Source organism: Wyeomyia smithii, chromosome 3 (genome assembly GCF_029784165.1).
Source record: "Wyeomyia smithii strain HCP4-BCI-WySm-NY-G18 chromosome 3, ASM2978416v1, whole genome shotgun sequence".
NCBI classification, from domain to species: Eukaryota; Metazoa; Arthropoda; class Insecta; order Diptera; family Culicidae; genus Wyeomyia; species Wyeomyia smithii.
Genome location: NC_073696.1, coordinates 87810459 through 87838276, shown reverse-complemented (window position 1 = coordinate 87838276; position 27818 = coordinate 87810459). Strand labels below are relative to the sequence as shown.

General features: G+C 38.9%; 1 protein-coding gene across 14 annotated transcripts in view; it reads left to right on the top strand.

Moving 5' to 3' along the window:
* Positions 1-27818, top strand: part of LOC129726709 (ATP-binding cassette sub-family C member Sur) — a 179363-nt gene that overhangs the window by 12764 nt on the left and 138781 nt on the right. For 10 of the 14 annotated variants that reach the window (XM_055683709.1, XM_055683713.1, XM_055683708.1 and 7 more), the window contains 3 exons: positions 10687-11226; positions 22198-22508; positions 23637-23818. In XM_055683709.1, the coding sequence (XP_055539684.1) occupies positions 10991-11226; positions 22198-22508; positions 23637-23818 (729 nt within the window). In that variant the 5' untranslated portion in view covers positions 10687-10990. Of the gene's footprint in view, positions 1-10124; positions 11227-22197; positions 22509-23636; positions 23819-27818 lie in introns of those variants that run through there. The other 4 variants (XM_055683717.1, XM_055683715.1, XM_055683711.1 and 1 more) reach the window with 2 other exon arrangements.

The window sequence follows — 27818 nt, the reverse complement described above, 5'->3', positions numbered from 1 at the left end:
ATATTCTTGGGATAAACTTTCAATCACCATCAGTAGCACCATTGCAGTTTTAATTGAACGCGAACAGGAGTCGTGCCCACTGCAATGATAGACGTGAAGAAACTAAGGGTGCTCTGCTCCACATATAATCTACGGTACTGTTGTTGTCACCAGCATGTTTTCTTTCAAGACATCAGTTTCTATTACGCTCCAACAGCAGGTTCAGAAATTGTTCAAGAAGAGGGTTTGTTTCACACTTTTCGAAAAACCTTTACCTTCGAGACATCAAATTAGTCATGGTTCAGAGAAGCAAACATAAATTGACCTATTGGGAAGGGGAGCAACGGCAAAGGCGCATCTAAGGCATGATTTCTACAGAACTATGCTATCGTCGTTAAATCTAAACATATAAAAATGTAGCTCTGTCTGTCTGTCTGTCTGTCTGTCTGTCTGTCTGTCTGTCTGTCTGTCTGTCTGTCTGTCTGTCTGTCTGTCTGTCTGTCTGTCTGTCTGTCTGTCTGTCTGTCTGTCTGTCTGTCTGTCTGTCTGTCTGTCTGTCTGTCTGTCTGTCTGTCTGTCTGTCTGTCTGTCTGTCTGTCTGTCTGTCTGTCTGTCTGTCTGTCTGTCTGTCTGTCTGTCTGTCTGTCTGTCTGTCTGTCTGTCTGTCTGTCTGTCTGTCTGTCTGTCTGTCTGTCTGTCTGTCTGTCTGTCTGTCTGTCTGTCTGTCTGTCTGTCTGTCTGTCTGTCTGTCTGTCTGTCTGTCTGTCTGTCTGTCTGTCTGTCTGTCTGTCTGTCTGTCTGTCTGTCTGTCTGTCTGTCTGTCTGTCTGTCTGTCTGTCTGTCTGTCTGTCTGTCTGTCTGTCTGTCTGTCTGTCTGTCTGTCTGTCTGTCTGTCTGTCTGTCTGTCTGTCTGTCTGTCTGTCTGTCTGTCTGTCTGTCTGTCTGTCTGTCTGTCTGTCTGTCTGTCTGTCTGTCTGTCTGTCTGTCTGTCTGTCTGTCTGTCTGTCTGTCTGTCTGTCTGTCTGTCTGTCTGTCTGTCTGTCTGTCTGTCTGTCTGTCTGTCTGTCTGTCTGTCTGTCTGTCTGTCTGTCTGTCTGTCTGTCTGTCTGTCTGTCTGTCTGTCTGTCTGTCTGTCTGTCTGTCTGTCTGTCTGTCTGTCTGTCTGTCTGTCTGTCTGTCTGTCTGTCTGTCTGTCTGTCTGTCTGTCTGTCTGTCTGTCTGTCTGTCTGTCTGTCTGTCTGTCTGTCTGTCTGTCTGTCTGTCTGTCTGTCTGTCTGTCTGTCTGTCTGTCTGTCTGTCTGTCTGTCTGTCTGTCTGTCTGTCTGTCTGTCTGTCTGTCTGTCTGTCTGTCTGTCTGTCTGTCTGTCTGTCTGTCTGTCTGTCTGTCTGTCTGTCTGTCTGTCTGTCTGTCTGTCTGTCTGTCTGTCTGTCTGTCTGTCTGTCTGTCTGTCTGTCTGTCTGTCTGTCTGTCTGTCTGTCTGTCTGTCTGTCTGTCTGTCTGTCTGTCTGTCTGTCTGTCTGTCTGTCTGTCTGTCTGTCTGTCTGTCTGTCTGTCTGTCTGTCTGTCTGTCTGTCTGTCTGTCTGTCTGTCTGTCTGTCTGTCTGTCTGTCTGTCTGTCTGTCTGTCTGTCTGTCTGTCTGTCTGTCTGTCTGTCTGTCTGTCTGTCTGTCTGTCTGTCTGTCTGTCTGTCTGTCTGTCTGTCTGTCTGTCTGTCTGTCTGTCTGTCTGTCTGTCTGTCTGTCTGTCTGTCTGTCTGTCTGTCTGTCTGTCTGTCTGTCTGTCTGTCTGTCTGTCTGTCTGTCTGTCTGTCTGTCTGTCTGTCTGTCTGTCTGTCTGTCTGTCTGTCTGTCTGTCTGTCTGTCTGTCTGTCTGTCTGTCTGTCTGTCTGTCTGTCTGTCTGTCTGTCTGTCTGTCTGTCTGTCTGTCTGTCTGTCTGTCTGTCTGTCTGTCTGTCTGTCTGTCTGTCTGTCTGTCTGTCTGTCTGTCTGTCTGTCTGTCTGTCTGTCTGTCTGTCTGTCTGTCTGTCTGTCTGTCTGTCTGTCTGTCTGTCTGTCTGTCTGTCTGTCTGTCTGTCTGTCTGTCTGTCTGTCTGTCTGTCTGTCTGTCTGTCTGTCTGTCTGTCTGTCTGTCTGTCTGTCTGTCTGTCTGTCTGTCTGTCTGTCTGTCTGTCTGTCTGTCTGTCTGTCTGTCTGTCTGTCTGTCTGTCTGTCTGTCTGTCTGTCTGTCTGTCTGTCTGTCTGTCTGTCTGTCTGTCTGTCTGTCTGTCTGTCTGTCTGTCTGTCTGTCTGTCTGTCTGTCTGTCTGTCTGTCTGTCTGTCTGTCTGTCTGTCTGTCTGTCTGTCTGTCTGTCTGTCTGTCTGTCTGTCTGTCTGTCTGTCTGTCTGTCTGTCTGTCTGTCTGTCTGTCTGTCTGTCTGTCTGTCTGTCTGTCTGTCTGTCTGTCTGTCTGTCTGTCTGTCTGTCTGTCTGTCTGTCTGTCTGTCTGTCTGTCTGTCTGTCTGTCTGTCTGTCTGTCTGTCTGTCTGTCTGTCTGTCTGTCTGTCTGTCTGTCTGTCTGTCTGTCTGTCTGTCTGTCTGTCTGTCTGTCTGTCTGTCTGTCTGTCTGTCTGTCTGTCTGTCTGTCTGTCTGTCTGTCTGTCTGTCTGTCTGTCTGTCTGTCTGTCTGTCTGTCTGTCTGTCTGTCTGTCTGTCTGTCTGTCTGTCTGTCTGTCTGTCTGTCTGTCTGTCTGTCTGTCTGTCTGTCTGTCTGTCTGTCTGTCTGTCTGTCTGTCTGTCTGTCTGTCTGTCTGTCTGTCTGTCTGTCTGTCTGTCTGTCTGTCTGTCTGTCTGTCTGTCTGTCTGTCTGTCTGTCTGTCTGTCTGTCTGTCTGTCTGTCTGTCTGTCTGTCTGAGTTATATAGGCTTGGAAACTACCGTACCGATCGACGTGAAATTTTGTATATAGGGGTTTTAGGGGCCGGGAAAGGTGACGATGATAGTTCGAGACCCCTCCCTCTTCTGCAAAGGAGGGGTCCCATACAAATGAAACACAAACTTCTGCACATCTCGAAAACTAACCAAGCAAACGGAACCAAATTTGGCAAGTGGATGTTTTTAGGAGCAACAAATATGTCCATGTTGGTTTGACACCCTTCCCTCCTCTGGAAGGGATGGGTCCCATACAAATGAAACACAAATTTCTGCACATCTCGAAAACTAACCAAAAATGGAACCAAATTTGGCATGTGGATGTTTTAAGGAGTAACAAATATGTCCATGTTGATTAGATACCCTTCCCTTTTCTGGAAAGGAGGGGTCCCATACAAATGAAACACAAATTTCTGCACATCTCGAAAACTAACCAAGTAAATGGAACCAAATTTGACATGTGGATGTTTTTAGGAGTAGCAAATATATCTATGTTGATTCGACACCCTTCCCTCTTCTGGAAGGGAGGGGTCCCATACAAATGAAATACGAATTTCGCACAGCTCGAGAACCAGTCAACCAAATACAACCAAATTTGGTATGTGAATGTTTTTAGAGGTAACAAGTATGTCCATAGTGGTTCGACTTCCTTCCCTCTTCTGTGAGGGAGGGGTTCATAACAAATGAAACACAAATTTCTGCTTATCTCGAGAACTAACCAACTAAATGGAACCAAATTTGGCAGGTGATTGTTTTTAGGGGTAACAAATATAATGGTTTGATACCCCTCTCTCTTCCAGAAGGGAGAGGTCCCATACAAATAAAACTCAAATTACGCACAGCTCGAGAACCAATTAAGCAAATATAACAAAATTTGGCAGGTGAATGTTTTTAGGTGTAACAAACATGTCCATAATGTTTCGACACCCTCTCTTCTTATGGCATGTCTCCAAATACCATTTCGAAATCCAAGATGGCGACTTCCCGTTTCTGAAAAATAGCGGCAAATGACCTAATACCACCAAACATGGGTATTTCCGGAATTGTTATGATGCACTGAAGCCACAAATCGACCTCAGACAACATTTCGAATTGTAAGATGGCGACTTCCGGTGTCTGGAAAACAGCCGAAAATGACCAAATAACACCCAATATGAGCGTTTCTTCAATCAGATTGACGCACGGAGGCCAGAAATTGTTCCCAAATGCCATTTTGAAATCCAAGATGACGACTTCCGGTTTCCGAAAAACAGTGGCAAATGACCAAATACCCCTCAATATGCGTATTTCCGGAATTGTTAGGATGCACTGAAGCCACAAATCGACCTATCAACCTCAGACAACATTTTGAATTGTAGGTAGGCGACTTTCGGTGTCTGATAAACAGCCGAAAATGATCAAATACCACCCAATATGAATTTTTCTTCAACCAGATTGACGCTCAGAGGCCAAAAACTGTCTCCTAATGCCATTTTGAAATCCAAGATGGCGACTTCCGGTTTGTGAAAAACGGCTGCAAATGACCAAATACCACCCAATATGGGTATTTCCAGGATTGTTATGACGCACTGAAGCCACAAATCGACCTCAGACAACATTTGGAATTGTAAGATGGCGACTTCCGGTCTCTGGAAAGCAACCAAAAATGATCAAATACCACTCAATATGAGCGTATCTTTAACCAGATTGAAGCACGGAGGCCCGAAATTGTTCCCAAATGCCATTTTGAAATCCAAGATGGCGAGTTCCGGTGTCCGGAAAACAGCCTAAAGTGACCAAATACCACCCAATATGAGTATCTCTGGAACGAGAATGAAGCTGAAAATTGACCTCAGACACCATTATAAATTGTAAGATGGCAACTACCGTTTTCTATAAAACAGCCAAAAATAGCCGATTTCCATACAATATGAGTATCTTCGGAACCAGAATGATACACAGGAGCTAAAATCGACCACAGACACCATTTTGACATCCGGTTTCTGGAAAACAGCCGAAAATGACCAAATAACGCCCAATATGGGTGTTTCTTGAACCAGAATGACGCTCAGGGGCCAGAAATTGTCTCCAAATGCCATTTTTAAATCCAAGATGGCGACGGTTCCTGAAAAATAGCCCAATGTGACCAAATACCATCCAATATAAGTATCACCGGATCCAGAATGATGCAAGGAGCTATAAATTGACCTTAGATAACAGTTTGAATTGAAAATTGGCAACTTCTGAGAAACAGTCGAAAATAACCGACTTCTACTTATGGATATGTCGGTAATCGAAATGGTGTATAGAAGCCAAGCATTGACCCTGGGAACCATTTTGAATTAGAAGATGACCACTTGCAGTTTCTGGAAAACAACGTAACTAACTGAAATGCACCCTATATATATATATATATATATATATATATATATATATATATATATATATATATATATATATATATATATATATATATATATATATATATATATATATATATATATATATCCGGAATAGAGGTCATGTACAAATGCCAAAAGTTGAAGATTTTGCCATTCCGATAAAACCACTCATTTTTAAACGATATAATCAAATCGGAAGGAATCAATAAATTTGAAATGTTTAAAATTATTAATTTAAACACTAAAATAGGCGGGACGAAGTTTGCCGGGTCAGCTAGTCTCATGTATTTAGAGCGTACCCAACATCTCAATGGTTCATGGTTCCCCTGGCCAGGCCCGGATTTGAGAGAGGCCAACGGGGGCAAATGCCCAAGGCCTCCCGGTTCAAGGGCCCCCCCTAGTCCTGGGCGACCTTTTTTTGCTCGTCACCTTTCAGAACGTTACCTCAAAATGTTTTAAGAAAAGATGGCCTCACAAACAAATTTGCCCTGGCCCCCCCAGCGCCTAGATCCGGCCCTGCCCCCGGCATATATAAAAAAGCCCACCAAAAAACCCATGCAACTTTAAACGGTTGCAGGTAGAATTCTTTAAACCCTCGGGAAAAATAACTCTAAAATGAGTAAGATTTGACGCGTTTTCGTAAAAAGTGGAACAACTCATAAACTGAGTCACTCCGTAAATACGCATAATTGAGAAACAAGGCGCTTTAAAAACTGAGTGATTGTTACTCAGTTTTTGGGTACAGTATTACTCAATTTTGAGTTAAGTAATTACTCATTTTTTTTGGGTTCTGAATTGCAACTTAATTTAATTTACAAATTTATAGTTTCGAAGATAAACTCGAACATACCTCGGTTTGTTTTTTGTACTGGCAAGAAACCTTAGAATATTTTGTAGAATATTTCTAAACGGGGGGTATTTCTAATCCAGAAACTTGAGAAACACATCAAAAACAAATTCAATCGATGGAGATTAAAAGCAATAATTTCAAATGTCAAATTCGTTCTCAATTCACACAAAATAATCGTCGCTTTAAATTGTAAATATTATTTTTAAACTTAAAACTCGTTTATTCATCATGTAATTTACCACAAAAATCTCGTTGCAGGTTTTCGAAGAATACTCGTTTTTGGTTAGGTATTCTACCAGAGGTATTCTACGTAGAAACTCATCGAAAACTACATGAGGTTTGCTACATGACATCCCTGATGCCTGATACAGAGAAAATCACAGGGAATGGTTGGTATCTATTCATGTCGTCTGTGCTAGGAATGCTCGCATGTGATTGGGTCATTGTTCGCGTAAATTTGTTCTTGACGCTTTTTATCGATTTTTACCGGTTTGCAATGAAAAAATAATGATAACTAGCATGTTACAAAATTGTTCAACATTTTATCTATCCAACAACATATTGGTTATTGTTATCCATTATGTGGTTATACTGTTATTATCGTTTGAAATCTGACGCAACATTTGCCAGTTTCATTTCCAATTTTACAGAATGCATACCAGTAAAATAAAACCCAGATCAAAATAAGTCTTTTTTTTCCTTTAAATTTTTTTTGCGGTTTATACTTTTTCGGGTAACAAATTTATTACTTACCACTTTACCGAAGACCTCAAACCGGCTGAACAAACCGTTTGGGCTCTAAAAATATTTGTGATCATCTATACGTTATTGAAATAAACCTCTTTAAAAACTTAATCGTAATCACAAAAAAAAAATAAAAAATAACATTTATAGCTCATAGCAACATATGTGCAAAGTACTAGCCAGATTAAAAATGGACGATTAAAATTGATGATTGCCCGTTTTTAGATCTTCTCAATAGCCATTCGACAAGAATTGTCAATCTTGTCAAACAGATAAATAGCATGTGCAGGGCCGAATCAAGAGTTGTGAGGGCCTGAGGCCAAGTAATATGTCGAGGCTCATTTTTCAGTTAGTTTTGTCTAAATTGCAGTTTATTTTGAAGTGTCACAAAATTTTATGTTGGAAGTGAATTTTCGTGGCTATGGCCACCCAGCCCCTCCTAGATCTGGCTATGCGGATAGGGTTGCCAATAGGTTTCGAATGAAATCTAGCAGACAGATTACAGTCTTACAAGTATCGTGTTTTGTCGCTTAAGGGGTCATTTGCCATTGCTATACAGTGTCGGTCGAGTGTGGCTTAAACTATTCAAAAGATATGTCATGCTTCCGGTTGTCTGTGGGCTGGTCTTTGGCTGTCTTTTGCTTCTTTTAAAGACTATCTGCAGGTTAGTGGTATTCTTACATCATTTTTTTCACTTTTGTTTTTTTTTTCTTTTGTGTTACCAGAAGTGACAAGGCGAAAAAAGAAACCAAACTTATCAACGAGAAGAAAAGAGGAGATTTTATCCTTTGACAATTCTAGCGTTTGCAGTGAAAATATATTCGCAATTGTGCAATTGTTTTTTAAAAAAAAAGAAAGTCCTACTATTATGGTTTTTGGTTTTAGTATCTAATTTAATATTTTAAAGAGAGAACTTTCAACGTTTTACTCAGAAATTTTCGTTTCGCTATTCTTAAGGAAAATAAGAATTAAGAGTTAGTAATTCGGAATCTAAAAATATAGTTTTTATTAGTCTAATTGTATCATAAACATTTTATACTTCTGTTCAAGCACGCTTAAGTTATGCTTACGCCCCAGTACTAGTAGGTAGTTCGAACGTAAAGCCGATAAATTGAAGTAGTGCAAAAAGATATATGAATACATTTAATAGGGTGGATCAACAAACTTATTAAGCTCTTTCCTGCAAACAGATAATGTTCGATGTAAGTGTAATGTTGTTCCAATATTAAAGTTCAACCATAGTTTTGAATAAATTATTCAAAATCTTGAATTGAACCACTCGCTCATTAAATGCTTATTTGCGTTTTAATTTTTTAACTGCCTATAAAGTGCACATTACAATGCTTACTGAATTTATTTTTTTTAATATCATATTGAAGTATTTCCAATTATGTGGTTCATATATTCAATAGAACTCAGGGTTCTGGGGTTGAAATTGCAATTCTAATCCATTGTCGAGATGAACATTGTGCTCGTCCATATCTGGAATGAAAAGTTATTGAATCTTTGGGTATACCGGCTGCTAGCAATGATTTTGTTCCAGATCAGGTGAAATTTCTTTTACCAATAATTGACGGAAATCTTAAGATTTTTATTTGTTTAAAAAATGTACAGAGGCGTCAATAACCATGCTCTCATGACCCTGTTCCTAAAACTATTTATAAAAATTTACAGAAAGATATGGGTGAATATATGCCACTAGAAAACCCAAAATTTCGAGAATAAAGTCGAAAAATTAAAACCATGTTTAAAACCCTTTTGGAAGTTATCGAAAACACTTGAAAAACCTTCAAATCTATTTTCAGTATTTAAAAGTAATGGTCAACGAGAAAAAGGTTTATTCCGCTACAGCTGCTTTTCTAGACATGAAAAAAGGTTGTGATTGGCATAAAGATTGGCTTAACAACATTTAATATTTAACAATATTGGAGGGGGGACCCTACTTTGGAAAGTTAAAAAAAAAATGATTTTTTAAATTTGTTTTTCGGATGTTCAGAGTAAGGTGAAGTATTCGGGTATTTTGGCTATTGATTAAGGTATATTTGAGAAGTATTTTAAATGTCGTGGATGCAAATATAGAAAGTATTAAGATGTTGGCAGCTTTTCTCTCGAAACCATGTTTTTTCAACTGGTGGTAAGTTTTTCACAGCATCTACTGAACTGATTTGGCTGAAATTTTGTTTTAGCATGTAAAAATGGATTTTCTAACTCGTTACATAGCCGTTTTTCGAAATCTGAATTTTAAAATATTTTATGTTTTTTCAATATTATTTTCCATAAAAAAAATATTTTTTTTTGCTAAAATGGCCGCCATTTGAACAATTTTTGAAATTTTCAATGTAACAAGTAAGATAATCCATTTTCACATGCTCAATCAAAATTTCAGCCAAATCGGTTAAGTAGATGCCGAGAAAATCTTATCACCAGTTTGGTACTGAATTAGAGAGAGCATCCGTGTTACGGCTGCCAACAGCGTAATACTCACTATATTTGCATTCACGATATGTAAAATACATTTTCATATATACCTCAATGAATAGCCAAAATACCCAAGCGCTTCACTATACCTTAAAGATCCGAATAAAAAAATTAAGAAAATTCGTTATTTATCGAACTTCCAGAGTAGGGCTCCTCCTTAACTGATTGCACAAAAGGTTAGATATTTTCTTTCTCCCAATGGTAATGGTTTGAAAAATCAATTGATCATTTTTCCTTATAAGCCAAGAGTTTTTTCTCTCCAACCAAATAGTCTTTGAAATATCAAGATGAATGTGGTTAATTTAATTTGATCTGGCAAGATTAAGTAATTGGGGCTGACTTGAGACTGACTCAATAACCGAGAACCCGAACTGACAGTTTCGAAAGCATCGTTTTCACAGAAAATATTGATACTAGACCGGTTCAATATCTAATACCACATGTATTAAGCGCTTGTTGTGATGAAGATTTCCACCCGAGCAGGAGAGAGAATACACACGAGCGAACAAATATTTGCTTATTTTCCTATCGCACCATTAGCGGGCTGACGTATCTCGGAGATGGGCCTGCTGCATGGGGCATGGCGCGCAACAGCTTCCTTCAATATTGACCCCGCTTGCTCAATCAGCGCACAACGTTAGAGCACCGCTTCCGCGACGTTTGTCTAGGTGTGGAATGTTAGTACACAGCTTAATTCTCGCTCATATAGTGTGAGCACGGATTGGTTTTGCGGGATCATAAATTTGTATGAAAGTGACTCAAAACTATCGATATTTATCTCAACACCAGCAACAAGAGGTCTTGTTTGTTGAGAGCAAATAGACCATGTCTTTTGCAATAATATGCCTTCGCCATTCCTGTGCCTAATTTCCGTACTTTGGTTCGAAGCTTGATTTTAAAATAGCATGATTTAGCATTGCAACAGTTGACGGATTGGTGATCAAGCAGCACTCCTGATCCATCCGGTAAAAGAATGGTCATAAAATAGTACAACGTTACCCTACTTTGGATTATTTCGTGGACAATGAATTCCAACAGGCGGATGTAGCCGGAATTAAGTTTATCTTTGACCAGACAGCTCATCGATGTTCGCACACTTGCCCGCTTGATTTGTTGATGTTAAACAATTTTCTAGCTCGAGAAAACCAGCATGTGTATGATCATTCCAATTTCGATGGAACGTCGTGGGTGCGTGCAATTCGACGGTTTCGCGGTCAAGCCAGTCCTGCTAGACGGTTCCATTCGGGTGGTGTTCTCCGGTCGAAATTGATTTTCGCGAGCAAATTCCCAATGTAACGTTAATGTGGGGATTTGATTCATATTTTTCTTTTGTTGGTCATTAATTTAGCAACGTTTGTGATTGGTGGTGAGGCTCTGCGAAAACTTAATTACAAGTGGTTTGTACAGGAAATGGCCGAAAAAGTTGCGATGAAGTGAAATCATAAAAATCAAACCTGTGGTAAATACAATTATCCACGAAAAACCGACCGTCATGTGGTGAAACGAAATAATGGATTCGAAGAAAAATGAGAAAACCGAAACGGGGGCAGCTGTACAGATTGCTGAGTGGATGAGAGAATAAACAATAAAAGTGAATGAAAAAGTGAAGGAAAAGTTTGAATTTTTTTTTGTTTTTGTTTGTTGTTGGGAAAATGATTTGTGACAGAGCTGCCGCTGTGGAAGAAGGGAGCACCGAGCACCAGCAGCATCATAATCCGCTTTTGTTCCGGCAGCTGCAGACCTACAGCAAATTGATGGGCGGCGGACTGACGCCGGAACAAGTAGCGGAGGTTTGTTATTTAAATTTGTACGGCCTCGTCGTTAGCTTGCTAGCACTGGCCGCACTGGTCGGAGCGCTTATTTACGTCGGTTGGAAGTTTGAGTGGAAGTAAGTATATTAGGTAGAAGACTGCTTTGCTTGTTGTCAGATTTGGGGATCGCATTCTGGAATGATTTTCAGAACAACTCTAATTGGGAAGGAATTCTTCGCGGGATTTCGCGCTAGCAATTCAACAATGAAGTTACATAACAGTTTAGAATATGTTGAAAATGACATCTCATTGCCTTGAATATAAATTCTAAACTTGTCAAAGAAGACTATTAAAAATAATTGCAGTGCATACCAAGACAATGTCATTGTTGACTGATTTTTTTCGGAAATTTGTTTTAAAACACAACTGGAACATTTTTATTTAAAAAAAACTTTGCACAAGATTTTATTGAAGAATTTGTAATGCTTTTCAACGGTTTGCCATTAACCTATTTCCCATTCATCTGACATCCAAATTTTTATAACATTTGAAAAACTGTACTTGAACGATGAAATTGTAATACGGTTAGAGAATATATCGATCTATAGCATGCAATACAGCTTGTGTCAATTACATGCATGTAGCTGACATGCTTCAGCTTCAACTTTTACACACAACTGTAAATACTAACTAAACAAAAGAATTTGAAAAGTGGATAGAAAAATATAAAAAGACAATTAGATTATTTCAACGAATATAAGGGCAATATCAAAATTCATAAAGTAAATTTGACAAACTAAACTATGAAAAAAAGTATAGAAAAGCGCATTTGCATATTGAGAAATTTAAGGAAAAGAAGTAAGTAATATTAAAGAGTGAAAAATAGACACATTAAGATAAAAACTAAAAAAACTTAAAGGCCTAAAAATTAAAAACTGGGAAGCTGGGAGGCTCGAAAACACTAATTCAACGAGTGAAATGGTTGTAGAATAGAAATATTAGAATTCCACAGAAAGTGAAGTTAGTAGGAAGAGAAGAGTTATCAATTAAAGAGTGAAAATACCGAAAACCGCGGTGAGGTCGGAAGACTGTCAAAATAGTAATAATATATAAAAGCAAAGCCTTGGTGCTACATTCCGTATCGGAACTCGACCTTCTGTTTATTATACACAGATTTCGCAGCCAACTGTTGAGTGTGCAGGACAATTGCGGGGCTAGCGCTACGATCCTACTGACACTAACAGTCTCTCCCGAGCCGAGACTCGAACCTAGGACGACTGGCTTGTTAGGCCAGCATCGTACCTCGGGACCAACTGGGAGATTAGTAATAATATATAATAATAGTAACAATAGTAAATCATAATAGTATTAAAAAAGGCAATAAAAACTGCTGCAGTAAGATATAAATATATAATATTAGAGACAGTATTTAAAATTCTGACGATAAAAATTTCGAACGGTGACTTACGGGCTTTAGCACATAAAAATAAGAGCAAAAAACATCAGTGCGTCTTGAGCTGCCCGACAGATCAGACGTATTTTCGGTTGCTTGTGGACTGGTCTTTGACTGCCTATAGCTTCAAAGTTTGTGTTTTGTCAGTGGGTCTTTTAAAGATTACCTGAAAGTTAACTTGCATCAGTCTTTCTCAAGACTACCTATTTCTTTCTTTCTCAATACTTGCAATATTATTTTTGAACTTTTTCGTATCACCTGAAATGGCAGGACGAAAAAGAAATCACGCATCGCTAAAAGAGAGGCATCTCTTTCTGAAACTAGCTTATGCAGTGAAAATTTATATGATATTCTGCCTGAGCAAGAAGCCGGCGAAATTGAAATGTTCGAAAGTAAAACTATTCAAAGTGAAATTTCTGTAAAAAAGGAGAAAGTTCCACCTATTGTGGTAACTATTGCTTCTGAATTCAATATTTTTAAAAGAGAACTTTCTACGTTTCTCTCCGACGTCAAAGTTACTTATCAAATTGGCCGAAGAGGCGAATGCCGTTTACTGGCCCAAACATTGAAAGATTGGAATCGTCTTATTCAGTATTTAACTGAAAAGATGTATAAATTTTTTACATATGATACGAAGAGCGCCAAGCCGTTCAAGGTCGTATTGAAAGGTCTCACCAACGATCAAACCGTTGATGAGATCAAAATAACTTTGACAGAATTACTTGGTATAGCCCCTACCCAAGTAATTCTGATGAAACAAAAATCACGAGGCGAAAACAGTCAGCGAACTGGAATTTCCCTTGTAAATTATTTAATTCATTTTAACCGCAGTGAGGTTAATAACTTAAATTTTTTTGAAAAAGCACATGCTTTATATAACGGGCGTGTAAAATGGGAATTATATCGAAAGTTTGGCGGAGGTGAAAAGCATATCACCCAATGCCGTATTTGCCAACGTTATGGCCATGGTTCAAAGTTCTGTAACATGGACCAAAAATGCCTCATTTGTGGAGACTCTTCTCACAAAAAGGACACATGTCCTGTGAAAGAGAGAAAAAAATTTCGCTGTGCGAATTGTAACGGCAACCATATGTCGAATTTTTATCAATGCCCAGCCCGTTTAGCAATTGTTAAGGCAAGGCGAGGTAAACAAAATTCAAAACAAAATTCTCCAGGCGTACCAGTGACGCATAGTTTACCTACTCATTTGCATACCCGTTTAACATATGCACAGGTTACAGGTAGTTCGAACATTATACCGCCTAGTGTTGGTAGTTAATATGGGTAAGCAAAACACGCTAGAAAATAATTGTACACCTATTACTCCAGCTAATATTGCTACCGAAAATATTTTTTCTAATGTAAACTACCTGGGGCCTATTACGGCAGGTAAACTTTCTTTCTTGCAACAGGCAATGTTCGATCTTATAACGCCATGTTGCAGGCAAAATCAATGTTTGAAGCCATTCAAATAGGCACAAATTTTACTATTAAAATTGTTTCTAATTTAAAATTTAGCAATGATTTTAAATAAAACAATTAAAATATTAAATTGGAATGCTCGCTCATTGAAGGCCAATGAGAATGAGCTTTTTAATTTTTTAACAGTGAATAATGTGCATATTGCAATTATTACTGAAACATTTTTGAAACCTAACATAAAATTAAAATATGATCCCAATTACGTGGTTCATAGATATGATAGGATTCAGGGTTCCGGCGGTGAAGTTGCAATTGTTATTCATCGCCGAATCAAACATCGTGCTCTTCCCCATCTTGAGACGAAAGTTATTGAAACTTTGGGAATTGAAGTTCAAACTGAACTTGGGATTTTATTTATTGCCGCAGCATATTTACCATTTCAATGCACACGCGAGCACAAATTTTAAAGGTGATTTACAAAAACTCACCAGAAATCGTTCGAAATTTTTTATAATCGGCGATTTTACCGCTAAACATCGTTCATGGAATAATTCTCAAAGTAATTCCAATGGCAAAATTTTATTCAATGATTGTTCTTCAGGATACTATCCTATTTTGTCTCCGAATAGTCCTACATGCTTTTCTTCTGTAAGAAACCCTTCAACAATTGATTTGGTGCTTACAGATCAAAGTCATGTATGTAGTGATTTGATCACACATGCTGACTTTGATTCTGACCATCTTCCAATAACTTTTTCTTTATCACCTGAATCAGTTTTAAACCCTATGAGCTCTGTTTTCAATTATAACAAGGCTAATTGGGAAAGATACAAAACTTATATTGAGAGAAATTTCAATAATGAGCTTGATTTGCAAAACGAAGTGAATATTGATTCCGCTTTGGAAGCATTAAAATGTGCAATTGTTGATGCCAGGAATTATTCTGTTCCAAAGGCTCAAGTGAAATTTGATTCACCAATAATTGACGAAAATCTTCAACTTATAATTCGTTTGAAAAATGTCCGCAGACGTCAATATCAACGTTCTCGTGACCCTGTTTTTAAAACTATTCATAAAGATTTACAGAAAGAGATTGAACATAGATTTACTCTTCTGAGAAATCAAGATTTTGAGACTAAAGTTGAAAAATTGAAACCATATTCAAAACCTTTTTGGAAGCTGTCGAAGATTCTTAAGAAACCTTCAAAGCCTATTCCAGTTTTAAAAGATGGTGGACGTTTTCTTGTATCCAATGAACAAAAGGCTCAAAGACTTGCTCAGCAGTTTGAGAGTGTTCATAACTCAAATTTGAATTTTGTGAGTCCAATTGAAAATGAAGTCACACGTCAACTTGATTTAATTTCTTCCCAGAATTTTTTACCTGCAGAAATAATTGAAACTAACTTGAATGAGATTAAATCAATTATTAAAAATTTCAAAAATATGAAAGCACCTGGTGACGATGGAATCTTTAATATACTAATCAAACATCTCCCTGAGAGCACAATGGAATTTTTAGTGAAAATTTTCAATTGCTGCTTCAAAATTGCATATTTTCCCAAATTATGGAAAAATGCAAAAATTACTCCAATTTTAAAGCCGGATAAGAATCCAGCTGAAGTTTCAAGTTATCGACCAATCAGTTTGCTTTCTTCAATAAGTAAACTGTTTGAGAGAATTATTCTTAACAGAATGATGTCACACATCAACGAAAATTCAATTTTTGCAAATGAACAGTTTGGATTTCGCCATGGGCATTCCACAACTCATCAATTGCTCAGAGTTACTTATATGATACGAGCTAACAAATCTGAAGGTTATTCCACTGGAGCTGCTCTTTTAGACATAGAAAAAGCATTCGACAGTGTTTGGCATAAAGGTTTGATTGCGAAATTGCAAACTTTTAATTTTCCAATTTTCCTAATCAAAATTTAAAAAAATTATCTTACTGATCGAACTCTGCAGGTTGTCTATCAGAATTCAAAATCTGATAGACTTCCTGTCAGACCAGGTGTACCTCAAGTTTCAGTCTTGGGTCCAGTCCTGTACAACATATTCACTTCAGATCTTCCTGATTTGCCTCCAGGATGCACAAAGTCATTGTTCTGCGATGACACAAGCATTTCCGTGAAAGGAAAAAGTCTTCGTGTCATATGCAGTCGATTGCAGAGAAGTTTAGATATTTTTTCTTCCTACTTGCAAAAGTGGAAAATCTCTCCCAATGCTTCTAAAACTCAAATGATAATTTTTCCGCATAAGCCTAGGGCTTCTTTCCTCAAGCCAAACAATAATCACGTTGTCAAGATGAATGGGGTTATTTTAAGTTGGTCCGACAAGGTTAAGTACTTGGGACTAATTTATGATAAAAAACTTATTTTCAAAGAGCACATTGAGAGTATACAAGCCAAGTGCATCAAATATACGAGATGTTTATATCCTCTTATTAACAGGAATTCTAAACTTTGTTTAAAGAACAAACTTTTGATTTACAAACAAATTTTTAGACCAGCAATGCTTTATGCTGTACCGATCTGGTCAAGTTACTGTTCAACAAGGAAGAAAACGCTCCAAAGGATTCAGAATAAAATTCTAAAAATGATTTTGAAGCGTCCTCCTTGGTTTGGTACACTCGAATAACATAGACGTACTGGTGTTGAACCATTAGAAACTATGTCAAATAAAATTATTAACAATTTCCGACAAAAATCGTTGCAATCCTCAATTGCTACGATAAGCTCTCTTTATAGCCAATACGTTAGCAATTAAGTTTTTTTTTTTTTTCTGTATGGACTTCCTCACTGCGACCAGAATCGTTGATCTATTGTGAGATATGCCCGGGTGTATGCTGTATCCCGCACTCCTATTTTTAGCAATACCGCTATTGAGAAGTGGCATGCTTATTATTATTTTTGATCAGTGCTTGTGTGTAATGTACTTCCCCTCGTTTTACACGCTTACTGTTCTTCTATACCGAGCCTCCTTCCTCCTGCCAAATATCGCCAATTATAATTCCCTGGAGAAGTTTCGTCGTGCGTCCTTCTGACCAGTTTTATTGATGAAAGGGACTTATGTATTGTTAAGAGAAAGTCACGCATAGGTATTATAGACTTAAGCGTAAAGGAAGGTTAAGTGGTGGGGAGCCTGAGAATAAACTCATATTTAAAGCCCTTTTTGACATCGAATGGCCTGATTCTACTAAGATTCGAACCCACGACCATCCGCTTGACAAAGCGGACTCTGTAACCTTGCGGCTACGCAGCTCCCCTTAGCAATTAAGTTAGTTGTAAGTTTACTTCCCCTTTTTTGACAAGTAGGTTTAAATCCCTACGAATGATAAGTCCTAATTGCGAAAGCAAACAAATCCTAACAATTAAAATTACAAATTTCTAACGGTGTTGAGAAGTCACCATTTGTGATTGGACACACATACTCATTATTTACATATATTTATCATAAATATTTAAGCTACTAACAAATCCCACCTTTAAAAAAAAGAGCAAAAAACATAACAAAATTACTTATTCTCGGTAACCTAGTAAAAACCAGCAACAAATATAAAACATTTTTTCATACATACTGTAGAACGTAAATCCAATAATAACGAAAGAGCCAAGAAATAGGAAAACAAAAGTAAAATATGAAAAGTAGAAAGTAAACTTTAAACAGTAAAAAGTGAAAAGTAAAAAGTAAAAAGTAAAAAGTAAAAAGTAAAAAGTAAAAAGTAAAAAGTAAAAAGTAAAAAGTAAAAAGTAAAAAGTAAAAAGTAAAAAGTAAAAAGTAAAAAGAAAAAAGTAAAAAGTAAAAAGTAAAAAGTAAAAGTAAAAAGTAAAAAGTAAAAAGTAAAAAGTAAAAAGTAAAAAGTAAAAAGTAAAAAGTAAAAAGTAAAAAGTAAAAAGTAAAAAGTAAAAAGTAAAAAGTAAAAAGTAAAAAGTAAAAAGTAAAAAGTAAAAAGTAAAAAGTAAAAAGTAAAAAGTAAAAAGTAAAAAGTAAAAAGTAAAAAGTAAAAAGTAAAAAGTAAAAAGTAAAAAGTAAAAAGTAAAAAGTAAAAAGTAAAAAGTAAAAAGTAAAAAGTGAAAAGTAAAAAGTAAAAAGTAAAAAGTAAAAAGTAAAAAGTAAAAAGTAAAAAGTAAAAAGTAAAAAGTAAAAAGTAACAAGTAAAAAGTAAAAAGTAAAAAGTAAAAAGTAAAAAGTAAAAAGTAAAAAGTAAAAAGTAAAAAGTAAAAAGTAAAAAGTAAAAAGTAAAAAGTAAAAAGTAAAAAGTAAAAAGTAAAAAGTAAAAAGTAAAAAGTAAAAAGTAAAAAGTAATAAGTAAAAGGTAAAAAGTAAAAAGTAAAAAGTAAAAAGTAAAAAGTAAAAAGTAAAAAGTAAAAAGTAAAAAGTAAAAAGTAAAAAGTAAAAAGTGAAAAGTAAAAAGTAAAAAGTAAAAAGTAAAAAGTGAAAAGTAAAAAGTAAAAAGTAAAAAGTAAAAGTAAAAAGTAAAAAGAAAAAAGTAAAAAGTAAAAAGTAATAAGTAAAAAGCAAAAAGTATAAAGTAAAAAGTAAAAAGTAAAAAGTAAAAAGTAAAAAGTAAAAGTAAAAAGTAAAAAGTAAAAGGTAAAAAGTAAAAAGTAAAAAGTAAAAGGTAAAAAGTAAAAAGTCAGTAAGTAAAAATACAAGTGAAGTTTTAAAGTAACAAATAGAAAATAAGAAGTAAAAAGTAAAGAGTTAAAATTGAAGGGAAGTACACGGTAAAGTGTGAAAAGCAAGAGGTAAAGAGTAAAGAGTAAAAGATAAAGAGTAAAAGTGAAAAGTAAAAATTTAGGAATAAAAAGCTACAGGTAGCGAATCAAAAGTTAACGGTTAAAAGTCATAATCAAAAAGGTAAAACTAAAAAACGGAAATTTAAATTCTAGATGGTGAAAAGGAAAAAGTAACGAGTAAAACGTAAAAGAAAATAAAATAAGGCAAAGAGTAAAAGGCAGACAGTAAATGGCAGAGAGTTAAAGGCAAGGAGTAAAAGGCAAAAAGTGAAGAGTAAAAGGCAAAGAATCAAAAGCAAAGAGTAAAAGGCAAAGAGTAATAAGCGAAAAATTAAGAGCAAAGAATAGAAGGCAAAAAGTAAAAGGCAAGGAGTAGGAGGTCTAGAATAAAATGCAGAGAGTAAAAGGCAAACAGTATAAGGCAAAGACTAAAAGGCAGAAAGTAACAGGTAAAGAATGAATGGCAAAGAAGAAAAGACAGAGAGTAAAAGGCAAAAAGTAAAAAGCAAAGAGTAAAGGGCAAAAAGTAAAAGGCAAAGAGTGAAAAGTAAAGAGTAAAAGGCAAAAAGTACAACGCAAATAGTAAAAAGCAGAAATAAAAGGCAAAAAATAATAGGCAAAGAGTAATAAGCAAAGAGTAAAAGGCAAAGAGTAAAAAGCTAAGAGTAAAAGGCGAAAAGTAAAAAACCAAAGAATAAAAGGCAAAGAGCAAAAGGCAAAAAGTAAAATGCAAAGAGGAAACGGCAAGAGTAAAAGGCAAAGAGTGAAAAGCAGAGAGTTAAAAGGCAAAAAGTAACAGATAAAGAGAAAAAGGCAAAGAGTAAAAGGTAAAGAGTAAAACGCAAAGAGAAAAAGACAAGACAGTGAAAGGCAAAGCGCAAAAGGCAAAGAGTAAAAGGCAAAGATTATAAAGTAAAGAGTAAAAGGCAAAATGCAAAAGGCAAAGAGTAAAAGGCAAAAGGTAAAAGGCAAAAAGTTATAGGCAAAAAGTAACAGGCAAAGAGTAAAAGGTAAAAAGTAAAGGATAAACGGCAAGAGTAAAAAGTAAAAAGCAAAAGCCAAAAAGTAAAAAAAAAAGATGAAAAGCAAAGTGTAAAAGGTAGAAAGTTAAAGACAAAGAGAAAAAGGCAAAGAGTAAAAGGCACAGAGTAAAGAGTAAAGAGTAAAGAGTAAAGAGTAAAGAGTAAAGAGTAAAGAGTAAAGAGTAAAGAGTAAAGAGTAAAGAGTAAAGAGTAAAGAGTAAAGAGTAAAGAGTAAAGAGTAAAGAGTAAAGAGTAAAGAGTAAAGAGTAAAGAGTAAAGAGTAAAGAGTAAAGAGTAAAGAGTAAAAAGTAAAGAGTAAAGAGTAAAGAGTAAAGAGTAAAGAGTAAAGAGTAAAGAGTAAAGAGTAAAGAGTAAAGAGTAAACAGTAAAGAGTAAAGAGTAAAGAGTAAAGAGTAAAGAGTAAAGAGTAAAGAGTAAAGAGTAAAGAGTAAAGAGTAAAGAGTAAAGAGTAAAGAGTAAAGAGATAAAGAGTAAAGAGTAAAGAGTAAAGAGTAAAGAGTAAAGAGTAAAGAGTAAAGAGTAAAGAGTAAAGAGTAAAGAGTAAAGAGTAAAGAGTAAAGAGTAAAGAGTAAAGAGTAAAGAGTAAAGAGTAAAGAGTAAAGAGTAAAGAGTAAAGAGTAAAGAGTAAAGAGTAAAGAGTAAAGAGTAAAGAGTAAAGAGTGAAGAGTGAAGAGTAAAGAGTAAAGAGTAAAGAGTAAAGAGTAAAGAGTAAAGAGTAAAGAGTAAAGAGTAAAGAGTAAAGAGTAAAGAGTAAAGAGTAAAGAGTAAAGAGTAAAGAGTAAAGAGTAAAGAGTAAAGAGTAAAGAGTAAAGAGTAAAGAGTAAAGAGTAAAGAGTAAAGAGTAAAGAGTAAAGAGTAAAGAGTAAAGAGTAAAGAGTAAAGAGTAAAGAGTAAAGAGTGAAGAGTAAAGAGTAAAGAGTAAAGAGTAAAGAGTAAAGAGTAAAGAGTAAAGAGTAAAGAGTAAAGAGTAAAGAGTAAAGAGTAAAGAGTAAAGAGTAAAGAGTAAAGAGTAAAGAGTAAAGAGTAAAGAGTAAAGAGTAAAGAGTAAAGAGTAAAGAGTAAAGAGTAAAGAGTAAAGAGTAAAGAGTAAAGAGTAAAGAGTAAAGAGTAAAGAGTAAAGAGTAAAGAGTAAAGAGTAAAGAGTAAAGAGTAAAGAGTAAAGAGTAAAGAGTAAAGAGTAAAGAGTAAAGAGTAAAGAGTAAAGAGTAAAGAGTAAAGAGTAAAGAGTAAAGAGTAAAGAGTAAAGAGTAAAGAGTAAAGAGTAAAGAGTAAAGAGTAAAGAGTAAAGAGTAAAGAGTAAAGAGTAAAGAGTAAAGAGTAAAGAGTAAAGAGTAAAGAGTAAAGATTAAAGAGTGAAGAGTAAAAAGTAAAGAGTAAGGAGTGAAAAATTAAAATTGAATTTAAACTTAAACAGAAACTGCAGAAAACCTAATAACAAAACGTGAAAAATCGAAGCAGTTGATCGCAGTGCTACCTTACATCCTTAAATTTCAAAACTAAATAATTTATTGTACTGCAGTAATCATTTATGAACAATTGCAAATGCACCATTTGAATTGTTACAGCCTGTCGTGTTAAAGCGCTATCTTAAATTTCTTCACGTACTCTATTTCTCATGATTATTGTGAACTCGTAAAGAATCTCACATATGCATAAATGGTTTCAAAGTCTATTCGGTGAAATGCGTCACATTCAAGCATCAACTGTCTCAATCCCACCATTAAGGGACCTTTCCTTTGCGTAACCAAAATCGTCACCCATTTAGAAAAAGTGATACGGTTATCATGTTTACGGTCGCACTGCGGAGATAACTTGCCAAAGAAGAGTGTGCTTGTGTGTGTGAATTTGTGCGTTTAAAAGAAAGCGAAAGTCGAGGCAGCAGCATGTCGACATTGCGTCCGTGCCTAGATTATGAATATCAATGAGCAATTGGGCTCGGTTCGATTCCGGGCCGGTGCCAGCTGCCAGGACGAATAAAATGAATTCAGCAAGGCTTTATGTATATTCCATTTTAAATTTGTTTCTAAGCCTTTGAGGAAAACGAGGCATTTTGGGTTCCTTGTTTTGATCCTTCTTGGGTCAAAAAGCAACTGTTTTCATTTTTGAAAAAGCTTTGTATGCGATAATTAGCTGTTTGACATCACCGGCACTGCTGTTAGGCTTCACAGTTATGAGTAGTTCATGTTTGAGTGTTTTTTACTAGTGACAAGAAATTATTACCCTGAACGTTTGTTTCCCTTCAAAGTATGCAATGATTTACTGTGGATGTTAGGGTTACTTCATAAGTACAGATTATAGACTGCAACGGAGTGCTTTGTCTAACCGCACTTAGCTTCTGGTCAAGTGGAAACTGAAACAAAACTATCAGCTATCATCTTGGCCACCGTCGAGCGAATGTATTTAGTTGAGGACTAACATGTGGCCCGCTTCCTCGGTTTGTCTCTCTTCCAGGCGTCATAATCTGCTGGCTTTGCATAATTTGCGGTCAACGCTAGTGTTGGTATCAATTCTGGTTGGTATCTGCGAAGTGGCTCAGTACTGTTTGGTAGTGCACCGAATCGGTGCGCCTGTAGCTAGCACTTTATCCACGGTGGTGGGTGGGATCTCAGGAAGCGACGCCCAAGATAACGATGGAGGCGGAGAAGCTGCTGCTGCACCATTAGTGACGGCTGTGCTTGGATTGTGTCTTGCTTGCACTACACTAGCTTCATTACTGCTTGGAGCGATTCTGACGAGAATTATAGAGTTGAAAGATAAATCTGGTAAGTGACTAATTATAGTTTATTTTAAATGTAATCATTTTATTCACATGTGGACCATAGTCGTGCGTAGGATTGTTGTTGAGGAGGTTTACCACTACCGATTCAGTCAAAAATTGCGTGTCGACATTCGTGCGTTCGTTGCATATGATTAAAAACGAAAAAGTGTAAACGGTAGCTGAATATTGATTACAGCTTTACACAATTTTGATTGCATTCATCGTTCCAAATAAATACCCCCCGACTTGTTTGTATTCATCCATCTAAAGGAGCAGAACAATAAAAAAAAGATTACTTCAGTTGAAATAACTGCATAAGAGTATTATCTCGAGGAGTGCGAATGATCAAACAATTCATTCATTGTATTGTTTAACTGCTTTGCGTTATAATATTCTGGTCACGTCGAAGAAAGAATTTAATCCGAAGCACAACTATATCAACTGTTGAGGAATATTGATTTTTTCTTGGTCTGTTTCGGACACCAAATGTGCAAAGCCGGGCTATAATCTTGAATAATGATATTTCTTCTCATTCCAAGTGCACTCTAAATATAACAAATTTCCTGAAAAAGCGATTTTTTTTTGTTTGGCCAGAATAAAACATAACGGAATGGCCAGACTTCACAAGATTCAAACCGTGTTTTTTTCTGTGAAAACAAAATGTACGGGAAAGCGCACACCGTATGCAGGCAATTGGCATGGCCGAAACGGCATTCGGCAAGTAATAACTTATTTACATCTCGGCATAAATTTCGCTCTCCGGACGCGGAGTACTGCCGTAAATTATGTAGACGCACAACAGGCAGTCAATTCCTGTCCTGCCGTACGGATCGGACGCTGGGCGTAGCAAGAAATCGACTGTCTGAATTGTGCAGGGTGTCCTTCGAGAGCGCTATCAGTGAGAAATATGGGGCTAGGGTTGTTGCAGTGCCCGTGTATCTGTTTATGCCTGGGAACACTTTCGGCATTTAAGGTTGCTAGTGTTTAATAAATATATCACACACGCGAATCTCGCACAGAAATCTCTGCTCGACTAGAAGGTGGTAAACTTCCTACCAAGAAAGCATCTCTATTGGATCCCAAGTAGGTACAATCGTAATCGTTTTATTTTTCTTATTTATTATCCCTGCAGGACTATTATACATCGCTTTGGCGTCCCAAGGCGCTCAGGCTGTAGCGAAGTGGTGTAAATTTAAATACATCAATGATGTCATGGACACGACCAAAGCTAGCCTGCCATCGTCTCTCGCTATGCTGTCGGCCCTGATGCTTACTGCGCTGGCTTTGGTGGATGGGATGACTATTTGCTTGGAAGTAAGTTAGCTAGCTGGTGGGTATGAAAGGAGAAAAAATAATTGCAAATTGATTAATGATTAAGTTGATAGAACCTTAAATGTCATATTCCTGAGAAAACTAACCATTTATTTCTCATTGAGGAGAAATTATTGTAGGTGCGGTTTTAGCTTTAAAGTTTTACTAAGTGTTGAAATTCTTGACAATTACTTATAGTATTGCTGAATCTTCAGCTTAGAAGGTTAATTATAAAAAACTGTGTATTTAGACAGAAGATTGACAAGTCTAGAAGATTTTGACTTTTACAAATAATTTGCCATGAAGTTACCCAATCGTTGATCTAAAAAAACTAACACAAGCAGTGAAACTTTCAAATGATGATGATCTCGAATTTCACTCACTTTGGTGTTAGAAATCTTCCTATATTCTATTTGGAGGTCCTTGTTCATCCGCAGAATGATTTAATGTAAGCGATACTCTGGTAAACACAGATTTTGCCCTAGAGCCCGTGTAAGTCAACGCGTTTTGACAATGGCTAGGAGCACGAAAATTCACCGGAATTATTTCAACTTGCCCCCTTTATTTCACCTTAAAAAGAAATTGAAAAAAAAATTAGAATGCAAAAATTGCCGAATGGCTGAATGAATGGCTTTTTCACAGAAATCGGAAGTTGCCATCTTGAATGTGTATTTCACCCTGCTTACGGATTTTCCCATATTGAGTGCTGTTCGCTAATTTCCTGGAGCCAAAATTCGCCATCTTGGATTTATAAGTGGCGTCCGGGGTTGATTTCCGGTTAAGGGCATCTTATAGATTACAGAAAAACCCATATCGGGTGGCATTTGGACTTTGTATTTTTTTTTTTTTCAAGGTGGTGGGGAAATCTGCAAACAGACACCTGAGAAGAGAACTCAGGGTGTGGGGATGAGACTAGGGGAGAGATGCTGGGGTAGTTACACTCGCCCAGACACCTACTGATCCCTGTCCCGACCCACTAAAACCCCTCCAGTCTCCAGCCCTGGTCTTCCCGGAACGACGGTTAAGTATTACGTCGGGGAGTGGCTTTTGTGCGTGATGCACCCTCTTTACTCTTACCTGGAGACTGGTAATTAGCTACCACTGGCGTGTTGGTGGTTGACCCGCCACACACGTTGCAGCTCCAGAACAATCTGAGAGGCGGCCGCACAGACCGCGTTCCAGATGTCCGGGTCGTCGCACATCCTCCGGACTAGATTGTCCGGAGTAGTGCCAGGCCCGCTCACAGCCATCAAGTTGCTCCTCGCTCTCACGAAACGGGGGCATACGAAGAAGACATGCTCAGCAGTCTCCTCCTCCTCCACGCACTCGGGACACATGGGGGACACCGCGTGTCCTAACCTGTGCAGATATTGCCTGAAACAACCATGGCCTGACAGGATTTGTGTCAGGTGGCAGTTCAGTTATGATGCGCGAGCTTCAGTTTCCTGGAGCGCATCCAGTCCTCGACCTTGCGTATACAGTGCGCGGCCGTCAACTCGACCTCCTCGATAGACTCGCCGCAAACCTCCAGCGTTATGTCGTCTGCAAAGCCGACGATCACAACCCCTACAGGGAACTTGAGTTTCAACACTCCGTCATACATGACATTCCACAACACCGGGCCCAGGATAGAACCTTGCGGAACTCCTGCGGTAATTGGGACGCACTTCTGACCCTCCTCCGTGTCGAAAACAAGTACTCGATTCTGGAAATAATTTTCCAGAATCTTGTACAGCGACACCGGTACATGGATGCTCCTGAGCGCGAGCGCTATGGAGTCCCAACTGGCACTATTGAACGCATTCTTCACGTCGAGCGTGACGATTGCGCAGTAGCGTATTCCCCTTCTCTTGCGCTGGATTGCTACCTCCGCCGTCTTGATGACGGAAGAGATTGCGTCCAGCGTGGACCTGCCCTTCCGGAAGCCGAACTGGTTACTTGCCAGACCGTGTACACCCTCCGTGTACCTCACCAGTCTGTTGAGGATGATTCTCTCAAGCACCTTGCCCGCGGTGTCCAGCAGGCAGATAGGCCTATATGCCGATGGGTCCCCTGGCGGTTTCCCAGCCTTCGGAAATAAGACCAGTCTCTGCCGCTTCCACCTGTCCGGAAAGAGACAGTCATCCAGGCACCTCTGCATGACTGCCCTGAACAGCCCGGGGGCCGTTTTTATCGCCAGCCTGATCGCCAGGTTAGGGATACCATCCGGTCCCGGTGCCTTGCTCACCTTTAGGGATTTGGCGATCACGATGAGTTCCTCATTCGTAACCCTTGCCTCCTCCCCTGCCTCGACACGGCTGTCGTCGCTCACGGATTGGATGCTCGGCAGGTTGGCCGACCATCTCTGGTCTATGTCTGAGATATTGGAACGTCGGACGTGAGACTCGACTGCCGGAGGCCAAGGACTTGGCTCGTGGCGTGGAAAGAGTCCCTCGATGATACGCTCCAGCATCGCTGGTGATCGCTCTGCAGGCGCCAGCGCGCCTTTAGTCTTGGCCATTACGATCCTGTAGGCGTCACCCCACGGATTTGTATTGGCACTCGCACATAGCCTATCGAAGCAGGCCCTCTTGCTGGCCTTTATCGCACTCTTTAGCATCGATCTTGCCGAACTGAATGCTGCGCGGCGCTCTGTCCTCTCTTCTTCGTTTCGCGCACGCTGCATCCTCCGTCTTGCACGGAGGCACGCACTGCGAAGGTCGGCTATCGCGTGCGTCCACCAGTAAACCGGTGGCTTTCCATTCCTAGGTTGGCGAGTCCTAGGCATGGTGGCGTCGCACGCCCGCGATAGCATAGCAACTAGTTGGTCAGCAGTTGGGCGGAGCCAACTGCCCCCCTCGCGCTCCCTTCTCATTGCCTCTTCGAATACCTCGGCATCAAAGTGCGATGTCTTCCACCCGCGAACGGTCGGAGTGTTGGCTCTACCCGTCGCTTGCCGCCTCTCGTTGTTGTCTGCACTATAACAGACCGCCTGGTGGTCGCTATTAGTGTAGCCATCGTCTACCCTCCAGTTCTTGATCAGTCCTGGGCTGGAGAACGTCACGTCGATGATCGACTCCGCACCATTTCTGCTAAATGTACTTTTGTTCCCAACGTTGGCCAGATCTAGGTTGAGCTTTGCAAAAGCCCCCAACAGGATCTGGCCCCTCTGGTTCGTGAAGCGACTTCCCCACTCAACAGCCCAAGCGTTGAAGTCGCCCGCCACCACCAACGGCGTTAGGCCCGTTAGCTCCATGGATAGGAGGTCGACCATCTGGGTAAACCTTTCGGTAGACCAACGTGGCGGAGCATAGCAACTGCAGTAGAACACTCCGTTTACCTTAGCAACTACGTACCCTTCTTCTGAGGTTGAGACAACCTCCTGAACCGGGAACTTGCTCGTCGTACATATGGCCGCCAAACTGGACTTATCCGCAACCCAGTTACCGTTTCCGGGAGGGATGCGGTAGGGATCCGATATGACGGCGATGTCCGACAACGACTCAGTGGCTGCTTGGTGTAGCAGCTGCTGAGCCGCGAAGCAATGGTTCAGGTTCAGTTGCGTCACCCTTACGCCCGTGGTTTCGCAGCCGGCTTACCGGCTGGGCACCTGGGGCCTCCCATAAAGTGTTTGGCGTCCCGTTTCCCGGAACATACCATGCACTTGGGAGACTCCACACAGTCCTTTGCTTTATGGCCTGCACCTCCACATCGCCTGCACAGCTGGCTCCTATCGGGCCCCTTGCAGATCCAGGACTTATGTCCGCCCTCGAAGCACCGGAAGCAAATGTCTGGTTGCTGTAGTATGCCCAGAGGACATACAGACCAGCCGACCTTCAACTTGCCCTCTTTCAGGGCCAGCCTAGCGTCCGCCGACGGTAGTCGGAAGGTAGCTATCTGGGTCCCTGGCGGACCTTTGCGGAGGCGGATTGACTCCTTAGCCACCTCCACCCCGCACTTCGCTTTTAGGGCTTGTGCAATGTCGCACCCCTCAGTGATTTCGTCCAGGTTCTTAAGCTGGAGA